At 39.8% G+C, this 20,476-nt stretch overlaps 2 protein-coding genes across 5 annotated transcripts in view; one reads left to right on the top strand and one right to left on the bottom strand.

Moving 5' to 3' along the window:
* akirin overlaps positions 1-5,336 on the bottom strand; it is a 14,943-nt gene extending 9,607 nt beyond the window's left edge. The window contains exons 1-4 of the mRNA XM_022078302.2: positions 5,192-5,336; positions 2,512-3,029; positions 1,157-1,362; positions 171-333 (exon numbers count right to left, since the gene is read on the bottom strand). Of these exons, the coding sequence (XP_021933994.1) occupies positions 171-333; positions 1,157-1,362; positions 2,512-2,686 (544 nt within the window). The 5' untranslated portion in view covers positions 2,687-3,029; positions 5,192-5,336. The remainder of the gene's footprint in view (positions 1-170; positions 334-1,156; positions 1,363-2,511; positions 3,030-5,191) is intronic.
* Positions 3,216-20,476, top strand: rad50 (DNA repair protein rad50). Of its 4 annotated transcripts, none has more exons than XM_022078284.2 (28): positions 3,217-3,485; positions 3,928-4,165; positions 4,598-4,744; positions 5,551-5,666; positions 6,105-6,217; positions 6,828-7,040; positions 7,305-7,459; positions 7,704-7,872; positions 8,444-8,606; positions 9,101-9,200; positions 9,294-9,433; positions 9,722-9,847; positions 10,197-10,290; positions 10,773-10,893; positions 11,198-11,286; positions 11,527-11,664; positions 11,923-12,074; positions 13,107-13,312; positions 14,147-14,316; positions 14,871-15,071; positions 15,659-15,865; positions 16,124-16,297; positions 17,006-17,131; positions 17,392-17,575; positions 18,122-18,216; positions 18,958-19,091; positions 19,569-19,697; positions 19,954-20,476. In XM_022078284.2, the coding sequence occupies exons 2-28, from the start codon at positions 3,932-3,934 to the stop codon at positions 19,991-19,993; spliced, it is 3,936 nt and encodes a 1,311-aa protein (XP_021933976.2). In that variant the 5' UTR covers positions 3,217-3,485; positions 3,928-3,931; the 3' UTR covers positions 19,994-20,476. The 4 variants fall into 4 exon arrangements, 3 of the variants coding, with proteins under 3 accessions (XP_021933976.2, XP_021933974.2, XP_021933975.2); XM_022078282.2 differs by having other exon boundaries at positions 3,218-3,485; positions 3,925-4,165; XM_022078283.2 differs by lacking the exon at positions 3,217-3,485 and adding an exon at positions 3,533-3,798 and having other exon boundaries at positions 3,925-4,165.

The raw sequence follows: 20,476 nt of genomic DNA, 5'->3' as shown, positions 1-20,476 counted from the left end.
TCTCAGAGTTTTAACAAAAAAGTAATCAGATAAATTAAATTATTAATCATAGCACTACAACAATTCAATCAAAGTACACTTTCACACACATATTTGAATATAAGTGCTTCATCACTTCCATGAAACAAGACAGACAATCAAAATATCAAACAGTTATTTAATGTACTTACAGCTCGGGACAGCAGCAGCTTCAAAGCGTTTCTGTATTTGATCATACGTGAACTTGACAAATGCATCGTACTGTTCAGAGAGCTTGGCGTTCAAGACACGGTCATACTCCTCTCGAATCTGACTCTCCCGTTCTTTCAACATGCGCTCGCAGATTAAACCAACCTGTGTAGCATTTCATATCATTAGTGACTTATTAAGAATGTCATTTAAACTAGAATTAAAAACATGAACCATTTATAAGTGAACTATCAAATCTGCAGTGGAAGCACCTACTTTACGCACTACACTTACCAAATCTAAGATCAAGTTTCATCAAGTACGAGCAATAGCTAATTAGTAAATAAATTCACAGTACAGGTGCTTCCTTGAGCAGGTATTGACGGCTGCTTTTGGCGGTCACAATATTCACGATTGTGAAGAAGAAGAAGAGATTGATAACCATCACTACAAAATGCCACAGCTAAATCTAACCATGCATGAATCAAATAACGCGTAAATGTACTGTCACTGTAACATTGTCTTTCACACTATAAATGGTCAAGCAAGAGTGTCGGATGGTCTTAACAAGCGACGAGGAACATACATGAAATTATACCCACTGTATCCCTGTTACATTCTTACAGGTCTCATTTTTCAACTTACTGTTTGCTACTTTGAAGTTACCTTTGTGATAATGATTGTGGTCTTACGGGTCCAACACCGTGTTGAAGTTCACCACTGAAGAAGGAGGTGACATGTTCCTCCGAAACATTGGGAACAGCCAGCAAGACTACATACAGTCACATCCCAGAAATCACGACAACTGACATCTTCACTGCCATATACATTAGTGGTATTTTGTCTACATTATGGAATATATGTGGTTAAAACATATTCTGCTGACATGAGGACTTCATTGCATAGGGCTCTGTGTAAAATACTGATTTTCAATACTACATACACCCATAACTGTACCTTCCTACAAGAAACAAAAGTTATCAGTTACCTGTCGGAACGTAAATAAAGGCTTTTCCTTGGTGTTTGATGAATATGTTGTAGCAAAGCTTGAGGTAGTTGGTGATCCTGGAGACTCCATTGCACCATCAGAAGAGGATTCTTGGTGACAATGGACTTCATGACCAGGATAAAAATTCAGCTGCTTACGACGATGCAATCGGCGTATTTCTTCACGAATGCTAGCTGCCATCTTCTCTGGAAATAAACTCAATCCATGTAAATCTTAAAATATTCTTCATGTCAAACAACAATGTCTATTCTCAACAGCAAACATGAAAATACACATACATATTAACGATCACACAGACACTCCGTTCACAAAAATAAAACTTGAACAATTATGCAGGCAAGATAAAAAATAAACCCATGGTTCAAACCATATGTAAAACATCAGAAGATACTCACTAAAATAAGTGAGTACAGAAATAAAAAAAAAAGTCTAAAATGTCAGCCTTAGGAAAAACAAATGTGGCATACCTCTGGGTTCAATCTTGGGCAGATGATAATGTTATTATACATATACAACCTTCCAATAAATATTCAGGAATCAATTATTGTTTTATTTATAGATAACACTATAATTCTGGCTAACAGCAAAGAATTAAAGAATTCGCTAACACAGAATCAAATCAGCTGGAAGTTTTGTGATAAATACAGAGAAAACAACACAAATGTCTTTCTATACCAGACAGTATAGCTATAGCCTATAAATTAGAAACAAAATTCTTGGCCATGTATACCACAAAAAATAAGAAAAAAGTCAGTTTCTACACGATATGATCTCTCAAAAAATGTAAGGTGTACATGTCATAAAGAGTATTTATATTGCATATTTAATGCTCATCTGAGGTATTCTTAATCTTCTGGCACAGTGATATGGAACGCAAAAACATATCTGCATTTATTTCAAGGATCTATGTAACCCAGAAGACCAACATGAACACAAATACACACAAGTTAAAAGAAACCATAGAAATCCATAACCACAAAACATACCAAAAAAAGGCGTTTTCGTATTACATTGTTTTGATTAAATTCAGTTGAAATTTTGAATTAATGTATACTTGGGGTCATGAACCTTACCGAAGTGCCCAGTGTTAATAGCCAGACTAAGATACATATACAAGTAAGCAAGCATATAAATAACCACTATGAACAAGTTTTACGTCCAAGTCGAGTTCAACATTTATGGCAATATTTTCAAGAAATTATCAAGTTACGACTTCATTGCAATCTGGAACACATTTTTCGCTGGAAAATATAATTACGTAAATTATATCCCCGTGTGGTTGGTTTTCTTTCTTTAGAACACTGGTGACATTTGTCGAAATTTAAAATAATTACCAGGTGTCAACTTGGGGCAAACTTCTCCAAAAGGCGATGGATTAAGCTCGTGTTGTTTTGTTGGTGGCGTGTTTGGAGACATGCACATAGGAACACATCGCCGACGTTTAGATGGTCTTCCGTGATTATGAACTGGGTCGAAATCCAGCGTTCTTTTTAAGGTAGCGCAAGCCATCTTCCTCCTTCCTCTGACGGTTGCGACTGAACAGGAATACCAAGTCCGTTGTCTATGTCCAAGTCTATTCAATACTTGCTACTTTCAGAGTTAACTAGATACATTCACTGACAATTCCGTGAAAACACTGAGTCCTGTGTGTTACCTCAGTACACAATTTGAGCTCGATGTTGCCGGATAAATTTCTTGATTCACAGCATTACACAAGCAATCAATATGGCTACCGGGGATTTAAATCGCTTTGTATACAAGATCGAAGTTCAAGCCTGGAGGTCAAAGATTCAAGAACGAAGTTCTATTCCATGGCTCTTCGTACTCTCGATTTCTGTGGTATATGCACAACCTGTAAGATATATAAAAACAAATTTTAACGTTAAATGGCGTCAAATGGGAAGCAAAGAGTTTAATAATATCCTGAGAATTAGCCGCGTTGTTTTCCCCCTGAAGATGGCAACTGAATGTATGTCGAAACTTTGGGACAACAACACACGACGCGACCGATATCCGAAGGCCGAAGTTGTTTTTGTGCGGTAAAAGCAAATGACCATAAGGGAAAATTAGTTTATTTCAATGGTATGACTCATCGAAGTAACACTGGCGGGAACTGTTGTTTAAGCATTCACTACGTTGGCGCGCTGAGGGTTGTATTGGTTAATGGACTCCGTGGTTATTTTATGAAGTACATGGTTTTGATACGATTTTTAAATTGAGGTGTGCAAAAACTAATTTGTGTCGTCTTTTAAAGACGTTCAGATGTGATATATGACGAGTACTATTTTGAGAATTTAACAAGTGAAAGGTACTACCAGATATTACATTAGTTTTTTTGAATGTCACAGTTTTTCCTACTGTTTGTGCTGTGGAATTTAGCCTGCAAGTCTGATGAAGTAATATAATATAGCACGTGGGGAGGTGTGAAATATAAAGTGATAGGATAGTTGGAGGCTGTTACGTAATGAAGTCGCGGCAGAGTGGTTAACACTGGTTACGTAATCAGGCGGCTCCGGTTCAAATCTCGAACTGGAGATCGTAGTGACTTCTTCTCGATTTCCTGTATTTTCCTAAGTTAGACTACGGTCAGTTCCTACCTCATTTTTCCAATTCATTATTCGGTAATTATCCTATTATTTGACACACTTATAATCTAATTAAGCTACAGAAAGTCATTAATTAAGAATAAATAAATAAAGTGTTCAAGTTAGAATGTTTTGATTCTATGCTATCTTCATTTCCTTTAGTAGCTTCATGGCTTGCTTGGAGAGGATTGCAATACAAGGGATCCGAAGTTTCGGCCCAGAAGACACAGATGTTCAGCGTATAAAGTTTCATTCTCCTCTTACACTCATACTTGGGCAAAATGGGTGTGGTAAGACTACCATAATTGAATCTTTGAAATATGCAGTATCAGGCGACTTGCCTCCAGGAGCTAAACAGGGTCAATTATTTGTTCATGATCCAAAGTTATCAAGAAAAGTGGAGGTAAGTTGTCTCAAATAATAGAGTCACATCTGTGTAAGATTGTGGTATGATGGGTAATTAGGTAACTGTAAACTGTTTGTCAAAGTTTTACAGCTATTTAGGGATGGTTAAGACTCTTCTTCCACAGTATGTCAGACTTTGTGCAGAATAAATTTTTATTTCCCAGAAGACAGGCGGGTAATATGCAGTAATTAAAAAGGTAAAACCTGGGTCTCTCATTTAGATGTCCATATTAAAATTTGGTTCTGCTGACTGACAACTCTTCCTGCTGTCACATTGTAACATTTCTGTCTGTCTAGTTTTTCCTGATAAGAGATTTTGGCGACTGTGGTTCATTCTTGGAATTCTTCCTCTCGTATTACCAGCCTCCGAGTTCCTATTTCTCTAACGCATTTCCTGTTTCCCGTTACAAAGTAATGTATTTGTTTGCAGACTCATGCTCGTATACAGCTGCAGTTCACAGATCTTAGAGGTGACAAACTGCTCGTGACACGTTTAATGCAGCTGACACAGAAGGCGAAGAAATTGGAATTCAAAACAAAAGATTCCACTCTGAGTAGAATGAATCAGGATGGTCAGGTAGGTTCCTTAAGTGGTTAGACAGACATGTGGAACATGAAGATAGCTGTCTTCTAGGTTGTAGTGTAGTCTTGCAGAAGTTTACCAACATTGCACAGGTCCTACACGGTGCTACAACTCAGAAGACGGTAATATAGACAGTGTAGTACTACATTGAGGATTTGACATCAACATTAAGCCAAATGTTTCCTCCATAAATGTGACAAAGCTTTGATTTTCCTCCTTCTTTAAATTAATGTTAAAATCTCCTGTCAATATTATAGGCATTGTTTTACGACCTTCTGTGGCCATAATTGAAAACATCTCTGTATATTTGGGAACAAACGTTCAGGTTCATTATTTAATACTTCTATTTTTTTAAGTTTTCTGTACTGTGTCATATATTCTGTATTACAGACTCTATTTTCATTAAAATTCTTATGAAAATATTCTGTTGCATTGTCATACCTTGGTTGTCCGATTCTTGTAGGAAGGCTTGTACTTGCTAATGATGTGGAAGCATTAACTTGCAATAATTGCCTCTTCTTCTACAAGCGATTAACAGCTCAGCTCTTTCCACAATAACGAAAGCTGGTTGTTGACGGCAGTAATGCTGAGTAAACAGATGATGTAACAATTAGTTTCTTAGGTAACATAACAATGCACTCAGGAGTTCATATAAAAGCTGACCGTTGTTGGTCCATATTTACACATTGTTGATATGGATATTACACATCTTCGTTACGCTGTTTATGCCGAATGACCCTTCCGTATAGACGTATTTACGTCAAAATATAAACTGTCTCATTTATATGTATTCTGTTCAGCGTGCAGACATAAGTGGGCGATGTGTTGATATTGACATGGAGGTGTGTACTGCCCTTGGTGTGTCAAAGTCAATTCTGAACAATGTCATATTCTGCCATCAAGAAGACGCTGCGTGGTGAGTTGCACATTAACAGAACTGCGTCTCGCTTCTGGAGAAGTACTCGTTATGGTGAAAATGCAGGTTTTAGATGCATTCAGATCTTTCATAGCTTTAAACAAAGCTGTAAACTGCTGAAAATATTTAATTTAGATGAGCTTTGAGCTGTCTTGGCTGTAATAAACTCCATGGGACACATTGTAGGTGTTGCTGACACGAGTGATCAGCAGTATGCGTAATGTAGCGCTTCTCGGAACACTTTTTTAATGTCGGTACAAGAATATTAGTGAGCGAAATATCGGAGCCAGACGAGGATTTTCCTGAATGTATGGCTGTAGATCCACTGCCTGCTGTGATTGTTACTTGGTATACTAAGGATTTCCCCAGTGGGGAAACTATCCTGTAATACGTCATTTAAAGCTGCAAGATCATGTTTCATGTGTGTCACTGTTACAGGCCACTGGATGAAGGCAAGAAAGTGAAAGAGAGGTTTGATGACATATTTGACGCAACCAAATACAACAAATACTTAGAACAAATACGACTAAAGAAAAAGGCTATTGCTGATGGTAAATTGTCACGTCTTCATTAATTTTAAGTAGTATTTGTAAAGCCGTAGTAACCCCCTGACTGGTCTGAATCACACGTCATTCACTTGCAACAATCTGTTGTCAAACACTGCGGTGTTCTTCTGCGCTGGGCAACAGTATTTGGAAAATCTGCAGAATACCTAAACATTGTATTTACTTGTGCAGTCCCCTTCATTTCCGTAGAAGAACTGAACCTCTTTTGTTCTCATACAGCTTTTCTCCCTTTGCTCTAACTCATTATACCTGTATAATGAAATGTACTAAAAGATACATCAGACATTTTTAGAGACATTGCACGGCAGATTGGTTAGAGTGGTTTATTTTGTAAATTCGTAATCTGCGTTATCTGCCATCCGAGATTAAAATTTCTTATTGTGTCATGTATACAAAAGCCATACATTAGAGGGTAAAAACAAGATTTGCTGGTTTTTCAGTAGAGTATGAACATCAGAAAGATTGCGAAATGGATATTTTTAATATGATAAAAGAAACTGAAGGAATTTGCTTTCCGCCAAACAAAATTCAGTATGTATAAGGGAAACCTTCTGGTTTGCATGTTACATGTGGTTTTCATTTCACTGTTAAATAGATTTGAAACTGGTAAATAATGACATTGGACATTTGACAAAAAATAAAGATGAGGCAGTCTCAAAGAAGAGACAGTTTGATGATGCAACTAACCGTATGAACGTGACCAGAGACCAGATTGAAAGGTATAACAACACGCTGCAACCAATTACTGAGCGCTTAAATATGATCCACAAACGAGAAGTTGATATCACAACGCTGTACACAGAGAAAGGTGTGTACATGTGCATCTACCTATCTTGAATTCATGAACTCTTTTGTGTTTTAGTGTTACTTAGAAAACAACCCATGGGGTTTCTCTATTTGTACTGAAGTAATCTAACATTCTTGTGTTCATTCACTCAAACACTGCAGCTAAGTAAAGTGTTTTCTTTCTATTTACTAGTGTGTTACCGAGTGCTGACCGATAATAAAAGTTGTTTTGTGTACTTACGAATCTTCCTTCTTTTTATGTATCCGTGGAATTAACGTGATGCAGAGAAAATGGTTACCGAATTTAAGGGCGTGAAAGCTGCTCAGCTTGAATTGGAAAACAATATACAAAGTAAATTTAAGGGTACAAAGAGTGAATTGGAGGCGTTCATCGAGAGGTTCCATATGGAAATGAAAGTGAAGGAAGTTCGTCGCAATGATGTAAGTATATTGTCTTCTTTTAATATCAAGGGGCCTCATTTGGTGTTCCAACATTCTGCGTGAGGTTACCATATCGTTTCTTAAACCTCTATTTCTCATGCTGGTCAAATTTATAATGGGATTTCATCAGTCATCAGTGTGAATTATTTTATTCCAAAATTAATTCACAATGATGACCTTTGAACTTCTCGCTTTACACCCAGTTCTAGTGAGCAGAATATTGACGGACTGTGTGTGATTCCAGTTGGAATCAAAATTAAGCCGTCTTCAGGTTGAGGACAAAAAGCTGCAGGGAGATATAACTCGGGAAGAGGTTAAGAAAGGACAGTTGGAGAAGGAGATGGAGCAGCAGCAGAAAAGGATTGATTCCAGGAATAAACTGCTCAGCAGACTCACTGGAGACTTGGAAATATGTGAGTAAATGGGAGAATGCACATAACTGCCTTCACTCGTGTCAAACTGAAGTCCCCCGTGACTGATGACGACGTTCTCGTCATTCTGCCGCTGAGTCTAGCGGAACCTGCCCCGTGTACTTTCTCACCCCAGACACAGGTTCCTTTAAACAAAGCAGGCAGAGGCGATGAAGACCGATAAGACCATAACTGAAGGAGAAAAGTTTGTCGAAGAATGCTTTATGTTGTTCTTTTTAGAACTACGCTATCGCCCAGTTCTACCAACTAATTCTTGAAAGTTCAAACATTGTTTAAACCAGTTTCAGTACAGCCGGAACTGTGTGAAACAAAAAGCTTTGTTCAATGGAAAATGTTTGCATTCTCAAGGATATTATGACATCCGGTGTAACATTACTTAGAATAAGAAGAAACAAAAATGGAAAGCAACAATTCAGTGGAAAATAGTCCTCAGGATCGCTTTTAGTCTACTTTTATTAGGGAAATTAAGTAGAATTGCGACATCACCATATTGTGGACCATTTGACTGATTTTAATCAAGTATGGTATGATGTTCCGTGTCTTTTTTCGTCAGCCTCAACAGGAATATCGTACACCCAGCTCTCGGAAGATGAAGTGAACACTGTTTTGGGTCAAGTGAACAAGAAAATGGAAGCATCACAAGAAGTTCTTGAAGCACTGAAAGTGCAATTGGAAAAAGAAGAACAAGAGTTGCAGAATAAAATTGACGGCTACAGGTGAGTTAACGAGTAAAGTTAACCTTAGTGTTGAACATTATCTGGTTTGTCATGTTATAAATGAACGTAAAAGATTACTGTACCTGCCATATTCTGATTGAATGTGGAATGTTTTCTTCTTACCACTCATTCTTGTAAGATTTTAGTTATTTCCTATTATTCAGTAATTTTGAAGCATTTTAATATGAAACTTCCATTCCTTAGTATTCAAAAAGTGACCCGAGAATACCCAAAATTCCATGCATGAACACGTTTTGTAATTGTGATTTTTATTACATGTTAGAAATGTCCAGGTACAAATGTTCTTTGTGTGTGAAATGGCCTTTTGTCAGAGTTTTGAAAGTTTTCATTAAAACACCACCGTCGTCCTCTTCATATTTCCTGACCTGAAACTACTTAGTGTATTTGTTTTCAGTTCGGCAGATTGTGGTACGATTCTCACTCGACACTGGATCACAAAGACTGCTCTGTTATGTTTATTGATATTTTTACAGGGATGAGAAGGTGTCCCTGGAACAACAAATGAATATTAAAGCAAAGCAAATGCAAGAAACTAAACAAGAAATAACAAAGATAAAGGGAGAACTAGAGGAGGTATGTTTTTAGTCATATGTGTTCTTTGCTCTCACATACACATTCTTTAGTAAATGCTCTGACGTCTGTGTTTTCTTACCGTTACTTTTTTAGGTGGGCTTGTCCGCAAGTAAACTTCATCATATCGAGGCAAAACTGAAACGAGCCGTTCAAGATCTAGAGCAAGTGGAAAAATCTGTGAATGTGGATGAACTTGAAAAAGAAATACGACAAGCTACAGATAAACGGAATAGGTGAGACTGTTTCAAGTTATCTCTTCTCTGGTTTAAAAGAAGATGTATCTTTGTTTATTTGGCAACCCTTTTAGTAGCTCGGATTGTATAGCGTCAAATGACGAGGTGGTCGCTGAATCGGAATTGGGAAGGACACGGAAGAAGTAGTATGTTCGGCAGGAACTTTCCTGGATATTTGAAGCTCATACGGCGACTAGCAAACTGACACTAACATCTTGAAGTGTGTGGTCCAAATAAATCTAGTTTCATAGGTTTCAGAATTGTGTGTATGTTGTATTTTTGTTTAAGGTTGGAGTATCAACTGGAGGAGGTCGATAAAGAGGTGAAACTTTTGCAGCAGCAAAGCTGCGTTCAGGCAGAGCTGGACCTGATGAGAGAAAGCAAGTCCGCGAAGGAGTCTGAAATACGCAAACTGTAAGTGAACGTGTGAGCGTTCTCTGCTATTACACATGTCATTAGAGAAGTTTTGATGAGACACAAAGTTGAACTGGCAGAGTTGACGAATCTTGATGTGAATCCTTGCCGTTAGATTATCGCGTCGCGACAGCTCGGCTGAAAGACGTTACACTGATCTGCGGCTGTCGTGGTGTTTGAGAGGGCGAGGGAACGCTCTGTGGCTTCAGAAGTGTTGAAATTAGAGCACAGGAGATTAGCTTGATCATGTGCCACAGATTTCCTGTACTTTTTGGAATTTACTATAATCGCAGAAAGGTTATGTACTGTCACCCCACCATTTTTATATTTTCTTTGTTTGTTATTACAGAAAGAACAAGAATGAAGAGACATTGAAGCATCTATTGAAAACCGTTCCTGAACAAGGAATCAAATATGAACTGAAGCTTTGTATAGATCGACTGGTAAGTCGTTTGCAGTTCATTTTAGTTGGCTCGGCGGTTGTGGTTATTTGCGTGCTTTGTGCAAAGAGTGCATAGACAAAGCACAAGGTGGCATTCGGATCAGAGATCATGTGCTGAAGTCATAGGCATAAGAAGCATTCAGAGTGACGGGTGAATTTGCCAAAACAAAGTATTGAATAAACGAGCCTCAAAGTCAGCTCAAAGGGTGATGCAGGCAGAGTGTCAACTGGAGGATCAAGCCATGGATTCAGCTTCCTGTTACCATAGAGAGTTCGCCCCCTGCTGCTCTGAATGCGTCGTTCATCGTGGGCCACCAGAGCATCGGTTTATGCCTTGTATTTGGCAATGGAGTTGTGAAAGTACATTTAATTAAAGGCATGACAAGGCAAAAGCACACCATTGTTCAGCACAGTATTAACAAATTTATTTACATGCATGATATTCACTATCGAGTAATTATTTTAATTTCCTGTTTCTTCAAGGCCGAGGACATCCGAGAAATGACTCGCAGTTTGGGCGGCAAACACCGAGAGCTGACCACTCTAGAAACAAACCGCAAACACCAAAAAGAAGGACTAAGGAGGCGAGAAGATGATTTAAGAGGTTTGTTGGGAAATTAAACTTGTTCAGCTGTTCAGGAAAAATACAGTAATAATCTTTGTGTTGATTGGAATGAATTCTCTGGAATAGTCATTAATGGTCTGCGGACTCAGTTTAAAATATTGGTCCTGAGATCAGCACTCCTTACTGAAACTTTTTGTGCTTTTCCCCAACTTCTTCCATGCAGATTTAATTTATTTTCTTCATCTGAAAGACGCATATCCCATTTCGTTCATACTGTGTCGGAGGATGACAAACTTATGGCGTGAAGACACTGAACTTCATCAATAATAGATTTTGTTTTCAGTCAAGGAAGATATGATATTTGAAGCGTGCGGAAATCAGGACTACGACGAGGTAGTGAAGCGTTCTGAAGAAAATGTCCAAGAGTTGCAGGTATGTATCATAACTCCCCTTTCCCAGGCTTGAAAGAGATACAATTAGGATTTGATAATAATTAGGTAAAAGAATCTTAATATAGAGTAAAACCTAGATAACCGTGTTCCTTTATAACAAGGAAAACCCCCTGCATGCTATGAATAAATCTGGAACGCATTTATATAGATGTTAGACTACGTGCGGTGAAGCGTCGTTATTGTCTGTATCCGACCACACTTGAAATGTAATTCTTTCCAGGACCAGAAGGGCACGCTGTCATCTTCTGAGTATTTATTTCGCCGTTACATCCAAAAACTGCAACAGCCAGATCCATGTTGTCCTCTTTGTCACAGGGGATTTGACTTGCAGGACGATGTGCGAGAGCTTGTCAACGAGGTGAGGTTCAAACTCCTGCATCTTCACTTGTTTTGATGTATCATTTCTTTTCTGTAGAATCTGAGATTTGCGCGTATAACGCCGAGTTACCGATCCTGAACATGCTGAAAACTGTACATGAAGGAAGTGCTGTAGCAAATGAATACGGTACTTCTTTGGTTGGAATGTATCTGCTTTACATTCAACTCGTTTTAACTTCAAATCATTCTTCATTTCATCGTGTGTGCTATTCCTATTAACCTGCTCTCCTTGGAACAGCTAAACAGCAAGGTTCATGAGGTCCCAACTCGTCTGCGTGAAAACAACAAGAAGCTGGACATTGAGAAGAGGAAATATGAGAAGTTGCTGGAACTGAAGCCGGCCTATGAATCCATTGTCACGTGTAAGAGCACTGAAATTCCAAACCTCAGGTACGTTCATATCGTAAGAACCTCCACAGCACGGTATTATAAAACCATGTTATGACTTGAGATCCTGGATGACTGTGCTTTGATCCCTGACAGACGCAGGGATTTTTCTCCTTTCACCGCTGTACAGTGGATGGGGTAAGGATAAACCTAGTACAACCCAATGTACATGCCCTAACGCTGTTCAGTCTTGTCCCAGGGAAAGACGCTTTGTCAGAAACCGGTAAACACAACTGTTTTTATTATTATTATTAGTGTTCTGTCTTGACGACAAATCCATATGAACAGGATCCTTCCATCCTTTTCTCGGACTGGGACCTGTTCATATACGTTCTTGGCAGATGATCCAGAAGTGGTTTGCCATTGCCTTCTTCTGTGTGTGAATGGAGTAATTGTTGGGATGCCACGGAGGAAAACTCCGTGTTGCCTGTACTAGGACATAAATATGTAAATGCCAGAGGCTAGAGATACAAACAGCGCTAATGTATCCACCGGTAATACAGAACGATTACACAATAATAAAACACAGAAAAGAGAGAGACTCAAAAATTCCGGAGAATGGCGCGTAAGGCCTGGTCACGCGATGAGAGGAGCACTGAACGTGAGTATGAGCAGTAGTGGGAGGTCACAGGGTTGACGGAAAGGCAGTGCGCATCCTGGATCCTCCCAGCATCCAGACCGGCTCTGCGACCCTGTCTCCTCTCTGATGGTTACCCTTTACTTTGTCTTTGATGGTAAAGTGACCAGAGAATGCGTCTGACCACGTGGTTATACCTGCGCCTTGAAGATGGAGCATAGGACCAACTTAATCTTTGACTGCTATAACGATTTGTAAGTTTTAATGTAAAACTCACTTTTAATTTTAGATGCAAACTTAAATGAGGACAAATGACTGATATGAATAATGGATGTGACTATAACAAACCCAGTCATAACATCCATTATTTAGCATTATAAATACTGTAATAATTTCTTGAAGCGATACCATCTCTAAGACGCTGTACAAATGTATATTGATTCCATTTTGTGTTCCAGGACTGAACTGGAAGAGACTGAAAAGAAGCTCAGTAAGCTGAGGATCGATGTTGACGACTTGGAGTCGACACTGATGGGGCCACAGACCGACAAGGAGATAGCAGAAAAAGTACAGCCAGATGTTGTGCTGCTGGACCAGCATCACATGGAGCTCCAGAACTTGCAACGTGACATCGAGCGACTGGAGGCGAAACTGCCGGCAGGAAGTAAGCTGAACACGTGTTTACTGTAACGCATCTGCTAACAGTTACGCTGGATCAAGTGTGATTCGGCAACTTCGCTTGGCATTCGTACAAATTCCGTTTCTGTTAGATGTGAGCAGACGCAGTAAGATTTTTGGGGAGTGTAAAGGAACAGTTTGCTATTGATTTTCTTGTCAGTCTTTTTCTTACAAGTGACTAGAACGTGATGTTTTGCCAACAGCACATGTCAACACACTATCCAAGTTTGTAATGATGAACTGTCGTCAAAGTTTGTTAGGAGTGATCATTACATGTGGGAATGCTGCATGTTGAAAGATAGTGGTGTTTGAATGAGTGAGCCTTTTATCCTGTGTTCTTTTCTGAATTTAAAATCTGTATGGGTGTGAAACTCGGTCTGTGACCCTACGAAAGAACGCGGATTGAGTGTTGAGGAGAATATCTTGACTTAAGACAGAGGAAGTAAGAGGGGGCAGAGACAAATGAGGAGCTTCGTAGTTTTCACCAAATATTATTAGGATGATTAAATCAACGAGAATTTGGTTGATGGGGCATGTAGCATGCATGGGAAAGATTACAGAATTTTAGTTATAAAACCTGGGAAGATTGTGTTAAAATGGCTCTTAATGAAAGAGGGTGGGAAGGTGTGGACCGCGTTCGTCTGGCCGAGTACAGCGACGAGTGGCAGATTCTTGTGAAGACTAGTGAATCTTCAGGTTCCATTAAACATTGGGATTTTCCTGACTAGCTAACTGACTGTCAGTTTCCAAGAAGGACTGCTTTCTGGAGTTAATTCTTCTGAATGATCATTTCAAATCTAATTATGATTTGTAATTGCAGAATCATCACGAAGCATGCAGCAAGCCCTGAATGAGCAGGAACAGGTGAAATCAGAGGTAAATAAGACCCGCCGTGTGCTAGAGGATGCGCAGCAGAAGTTGGCGAGACATGCCAAGAGACTGCACGAGCTGAGAGATGAGAAGAACAGACTGACGGAAGAACGCTTTAAGGTAGTGTAATCTGCCCCTGGACATGATCCTCGCCCACTTCCACCCATAAGATTGAGAACATACGTTCCACATGCAAGACTACACGGTGTTACAACACAGAAGAACGCATTCCATGTAAAATCATTAATCTGAAAGTATTTCCATAATTTAGTCATGAACCTCGCTGCTCCTTTTTTGATGTTCGTTCGATACTGAAACAGTCTCAGTTGATTATGGCTTCCGGTCATGCTAATATTTCAAGTTTTATCTGTATTTATTTCTGAAGTATTATATATTGTAAGAAGGCTTTTGACTTGTATTTCCACCAGAAAATTATCATCATCATCATCATTAAAAAGTGTCTGATTTAGACCGATGACCGTTTGAAGCGTGTCAGCAGGAAATTAGGCTTGATGAATTCTGCCTGGAACTTCCGGTTCTCCTCTCTCAACATCTCTTCAAGTAAAGAAAAAACTGGCTTTGTGGTTTTGCGGTAAATCGAGAGTTCGTTCGCTAAGATAACTGTTTTACGTATTTTAATGTCATGTGATCTTGTTGTGTACTTGATGAATTAGATTCAAGCCGGAGTGCAACAACCCAGGCAATTAGAGGAGAAGCAGTTTGAGTTACAAGGAGTAGAAGCCGCTTTGAATAAGGAAATGAGCATTCTGATGGAGAAGTTGGGAGAATCTAGGAGAACTTTCGAAACAGCGACCAAGGAGAAAAATACGGCAAGACTTAAAAATAAGGAGACGTTGTCAAAAGAACAATACCAGGTACAAAGTTTTAAAAATAGTTAACCCTGTTTATGTAATCAGGTTCATGCTCCAATTCAAACTGATTTGCTTGTCTGTGCGCATTTAATAACTCTAGAACATGTAAGACTTTCTCTCCCTCTCCCACTCTCGCCCACGTGCTACCATTGGTCCACTCCCATACCTGCTTCCATTGGCTCAGGGCAGGCTACACCTTTCACTTCCAGGCCTATAAATCCAGCTCCTGACACCCTATTGGCATATTCATCGCCCTGATGACAGAGGCAGTATGACCTCTGAAACGTTGGTTAACATCGACCAGACTACACAGCGCAATAACCCAGAAGACGGATATCTTCAACTCTAGAACAGCTCGGTGGCTTTCCGTGAAAACTGATATTTTGAGTTTTACTGACGACGCACTCCAGTTCTGGCAACAATAACCACTTTACATGTGTTTCTGTGTATGGGGAATCCCCCAGCACACAAGTAATTCTGATTTTAAGGGTACGATTCACGTACTTCAGATTCTGACGATGCGCCAGAATTGTTACGCCGTGCATTCATTTCTTAACTTGTTACTTGGCACTGAACTTATTTTTAATCAGCTTTCAGGATATCAGAAACAGGTTGATGAAATATACAGGTTCCAAAACAGCGTTAATGATTTCGTACAACGTGGAATAGACAGAAGACTGAGTGCGGTGGAGCAGTCTGTGCAAGACCTAGAAACAATTAAGGACACTACTTTAAAATCGATACAAGACGTGACAGCAGAGATCGCTGGTATCAACAATGAACTAGCAAAGCAGCAGGTATTGCCATACATATGTCTCGTCACTTTACGTGCTTTAAAAGTCATAAGATTCCTTTACGTCGCCCGATCTCTTTAATCCGTTAAAGTTGTATTTCTTGTGCGTCGGGTGGAGTGAGAGATGGGGTTTTGTTATCTGTTCAGAATTTCCGTTGTTTTTCATTTTGTTTAATATTTTTTATGTCTTTCCCATGTACTGTTTAAGGAATTATAAATATCAGTATTCAAGTATTTTATCCATGTGGAATTGTTTATCTAGATGAAGAAACGAGACTTGGATGACAACCTTAAGTTGCGCGAGAAGGAGGCAGAAGCTGAAGGTCTAAATGAGAAAATTGAAAAGCTTAAGAAAAATCTTGGAGATCTAAAGTACGAGACCATTCGTACAGAAAAGGGGAAACTTCAGAGGGAAGAAGAAACTCTTACTAGAGAGGTAATGTACAGCCTCGTTAATTTCAAGCGCTTTGGACTGAAAAATACAACCTTTCTGTTTAAATGGAATCGCATTATGAAATCTTCATGGTGGATGTACCAACTGAGCACGAGGGTTAATACTAGTGACATCAATATCATGCTGGATCGGTAACAAATGCTAAATACTCATTCTAAACTTCAGAGAAATTAAATTTCTGTAAATTAAAATCACAAATATTTCATCAGTGTTTTGGAATTTTCAATGTAGCACCAATAATTACCAAAATTCTTGAACAAGACTGTAATTTGTATCAACAGTGAGGCTCTTGAGTCCCTAAGTCAGAGGACGAGCAGTAGTAATCCGAAGAAAGAGGAGATAATGTTGGTAACACCATTTGAAGTTGTGTAGGTACCAACATTACGGAGGAACATTCTGCCTCTGTCTTTAGCCTTGAAGATGAAGGCGGCATGTTTGTCCAAAGTGTTAGTATCCATCTATAAGCCCCATACTAATTATAATCAAAAGTATTTAGACATTGATCGCAAGTCTGAAGTGTGAGGATGTGACTTACAGCTCGGCTTGGGAAAACGTAACTGAGATAAGAAATACACGGAACGTCCTGTATTTTGTAGTAAATTTGGAAATGGGAATGTCAGAAAAAGTTAAAATTGCACTTTGTAATGAGGCCTGATATTTTCAGTACCTTTTTTTTAAAAAAAATTTCAGAAGGCACAAGCTGAAGGTAGGCTCAAGGAACAAAAGAGCGCTATCGCATTGCTGCGCGAGGAGCTGAAGAAGCCCATGTACAAGGATGCTGAGAAGGACTATCTTAAGAAAGTTGTGGAGAAAAAGGTAAGTTACACCCTTCTGGGAGTGAAGATGTCGGTAACGCCAGCAGGGCAAGAAAAGTGACCTCTGGCGCGAAAGCCGTGCGTAATGGAATTCACTAGTTTTTATGTTTAACTCGTACGAAACCAGCTTGCGTAGTATTTATTGCAGTCAGGTAAGCAGCTGGAGAACTGGTTATCTCATTTCAAGCGAAAAAATTACATAGCTCGATATTTACGGTGTCCATAATATAAATTTCTGAGAAGAGATTTTAACTTTTACAGGTTAAAGAAGCAAGTGAAAGCGACTTGAATTGCTATTATCACGCTACAGAATGGGCCATGCTGCACTTTCACAAGGACAAAATGAGGGAGATCAACACCATCATCCGCGAACTGTGGCGGCAGATTTATCGTGGCAGCGACATAGATTACATTGAGATAAAAACGGACGTGCCGGAGCAGTCCGGTAAGTCGCGTGAACAATATCTGCGCAGTTTCTTAGAATACCGTCGCCGTAATTTAACAGACGGGTGGCTCGTATTCTCGTCATGTCGCGCGTACGCCCCCGCTTAATAAATTTTAAATTATTATTCAGTGTCCATGAAACTTGTTACGAAGACATTCGGCAGACATCCCTGACATTAAATTTCGTAACAGCACGAAAACATAATTTTTGTTGGGATTTCAAGATTTAAATTTGGTAAAGATCACCAATGTAAAGTTTAATAAAAATCTACTTCAAGTATGAAGATTCTCTCGCATCTGTGACAGTTAACGTCCAAATTTAAACTGCGTGCTCATCCCTACTAAAGATCTGTTGAGGAGTGCACGCTGAACGGCATCTCATCCTTGACTGTAACGCTAATAAAACTGAGAGTGGCGATTGTGTCGCCATAGACGTGGGCAGACTTACTGCTTATTAGTTGCGCAGAGGTGAGGGAGACGCGCGACAGGTCAGAGTCTTCGTTTACCTCTGCATCTCAACTGTGTTAATTCTTGTCCAACTTCCCAGGTGCAGATAAGAGACGCAACTACAACTACAGGGTGGTACAGATGAAGAACGACATCGAAATTGACATGCGAGGACGCTGCAGTGCTGGACAAAAGGTGTGTACTTAAGCCTTATGCTTTTTTGGGTTTCTTTGTCGTTTGAGATGAAACATTGGCCTTGTTTGTTTGTAGCTGACCAAAATCTTGCAGTGGAACAAATCTTTAAGCTCTCTGTCGGTGTCAGGCAGGTCCTTTGTCACCACGGCGTAGCAAGTCTGCGTGTTAGCGATGGAGGAGACGGTCGTACGGTCCCCAGATATGAAAGGTAGCCGTAAATACAGGAAATAAGCAGTTGGCTGTCCTCCAACCTAGGGCTCGAGCAGAGGGCTAAGTGCCCTTCGTACAAAATGCAGGGAAGTGTTCATTTGCGAGTTCTGAAGATAGATGAAATGATAATATTAACAAAATAAGGAAGGCCCTGATCATGGAGGCAGTAAGTTCCTCTGAATTGTCAGTCAGTATTTACCAAACTACGGGGCATTACGTTTAAGAAGACGGCCGTCGTCGTACTTGTTGCCGTGACAACCTGAAATCTCACTTAAAGAAATGTTGTACGAGAGAGTGGACTGGATTCATCTCGCTGAAGACGGCGACCAGTGGTGGGCTGTTTTTTAAAGAAACCGCCCAATTCAAAAAGCCATGAGGAAATGATGGGGAATCCCCACAGAGTGTGCGTTGGGCTTATTATCGTTGCGCGGGGGCTGGTGTGCCGATTCAGTTGTAACCTAAAATTCTATTACATGTCGCGGTGGATGGTCGTACTCCGGCGCTTCAATCCTTGTATCCGTTGTTCCGCAGGTCCTGGCCGCTCTGATTATCCGCATGGCCCTAGCAGAGACTTTCAGCGCAAACTGCGGTATGCTGGCTCTCGATGAACCGACGACAAATCTGGACAGAGAAAATGTTGAAAGTCTGAGTACTGCGTTAGCAGAGTGAGTGTAATTTGAAGTTTAATGCGTGAGATGAACAAAATTATATATCCTAATTTTGTCTACCAAGATGCTCGCTCGTCTGTTAGTTGCCGAGACTTGAGATTTAGCTCAGATGCCGGTAGCAAGTTCGTTGTACGTCTTGCACTGTTACACTCACATTTTGACCCTGTCTTCGTCATAGGTCATGGATAAAAGAACTTTTTTTGCCAGAATTAAAATTCCCCTTGCCTCTGCAGTGCAAGACACATTTTGGTAAGAATCGCCTCCACGTCAAACTGCCGAACCACGATGTTGGATCTCGTGCTGAAATTAGTGTTTCGCAGTGTAACGCGCGAATCCACAAAGATTCGGGCGACCACGATGTGACGCCTCATGGAATGCGGAGTTTGTGCTGTGGCCGTAAAATTGCTAAAGTGAAAGAAATGCAAGTATTTGAGCTTCACTCGTAAACACTGCATTTTGTTATTTTCTTTTCAGCATTGTGAACACAAGAATGGCCCAGAAAAATTTCCAGTTGGTCATAATTACGCACGATGAAGAATTTTTGGATCGTTTGTCAAAAGTTGATAAACTGGAATTTTACTATAAAGTAACGAGAACTGAGAAGTAAGTATAGCGATTTTTCAGTTTTGTTTTCCTTTCTTATAAGATCGCCAATTTCTACAAAATTTGGCATTAGAGGTAATCAGACATGGATGGGGTCAGTGTCGCCAGCCCCACCAGGTTTACAGAAACATCTGGAGTTCTTCCGAGAACCTCTTGTTTCCGTAAAACGCGCGCTGTCTTCAGGCCTTGTTTTGGGGGTGTTTGCCCCGCGTATTTAAATGCGGACTGCTTACTGAAGTTTTGTTTTGTTTTCCAGTGGGAAATCTGTGATAAAGAGGCGCAGCGTTGAGCGATAGCTCGGGTACTGAATACGCGCTGTTCATTCCAAAAAGTTCCTGTGTCGTACGACGCGCGGGTCCTGCATCACATTGCATATTACTTTGCTGAGTACTACCCAATTCTCTCAGCTACTGATAACAATTGCTATTCCAAAAATTCTTTGCAGTCAAGTAATGAACGGTAAATATATCACCCGGAGGCTAGTAAGGAACGTTACGTCAATTTACGTACTTGTATTATGAGAATTTTCTGGTGTCAGTTTTTTTGTTTGGTCCCAATAAATTCACAAGCCGCGCCTTCGTTTTGCCTGCGAGAAGCTGTCAGATTCATGGACTAACCACAGAATTTGCGAAGTAAATGCAGAAACAAACTTTTTAAAATGTGGTCAGTGCATTTAAAAATTAAATAAGACATTCAGAGTTCAAAGTATATCGGGCCTGAATGTGGCCAGTGTTTTGTTTTTATGGATAAAATAAAGTTTGGTTTTGGTTCTGCATTAA

The sequence above is a fragment of the Zootermopsis nevadensis genome, unplaced genomic scaffold (assembly GCF_977971745.1).
Source record: "Zootermopsis nevadensis isolate Lab colony 2312 unplaced genomic scaffold, Znev_1.0 Znev_ptg000061l, whole genome shotgun sequence".
NCBI classification, from domain to species: domain Eukaryota; kingdom Metazoa; phylum Arthropoda; class Insecta; order Blattodea; family Termopsidae; genus Zootermopsis; species Zootermopsis nevadensis.
This window is presented reverse-complemented; position numbering and strand designations above follow the sequence as displayed.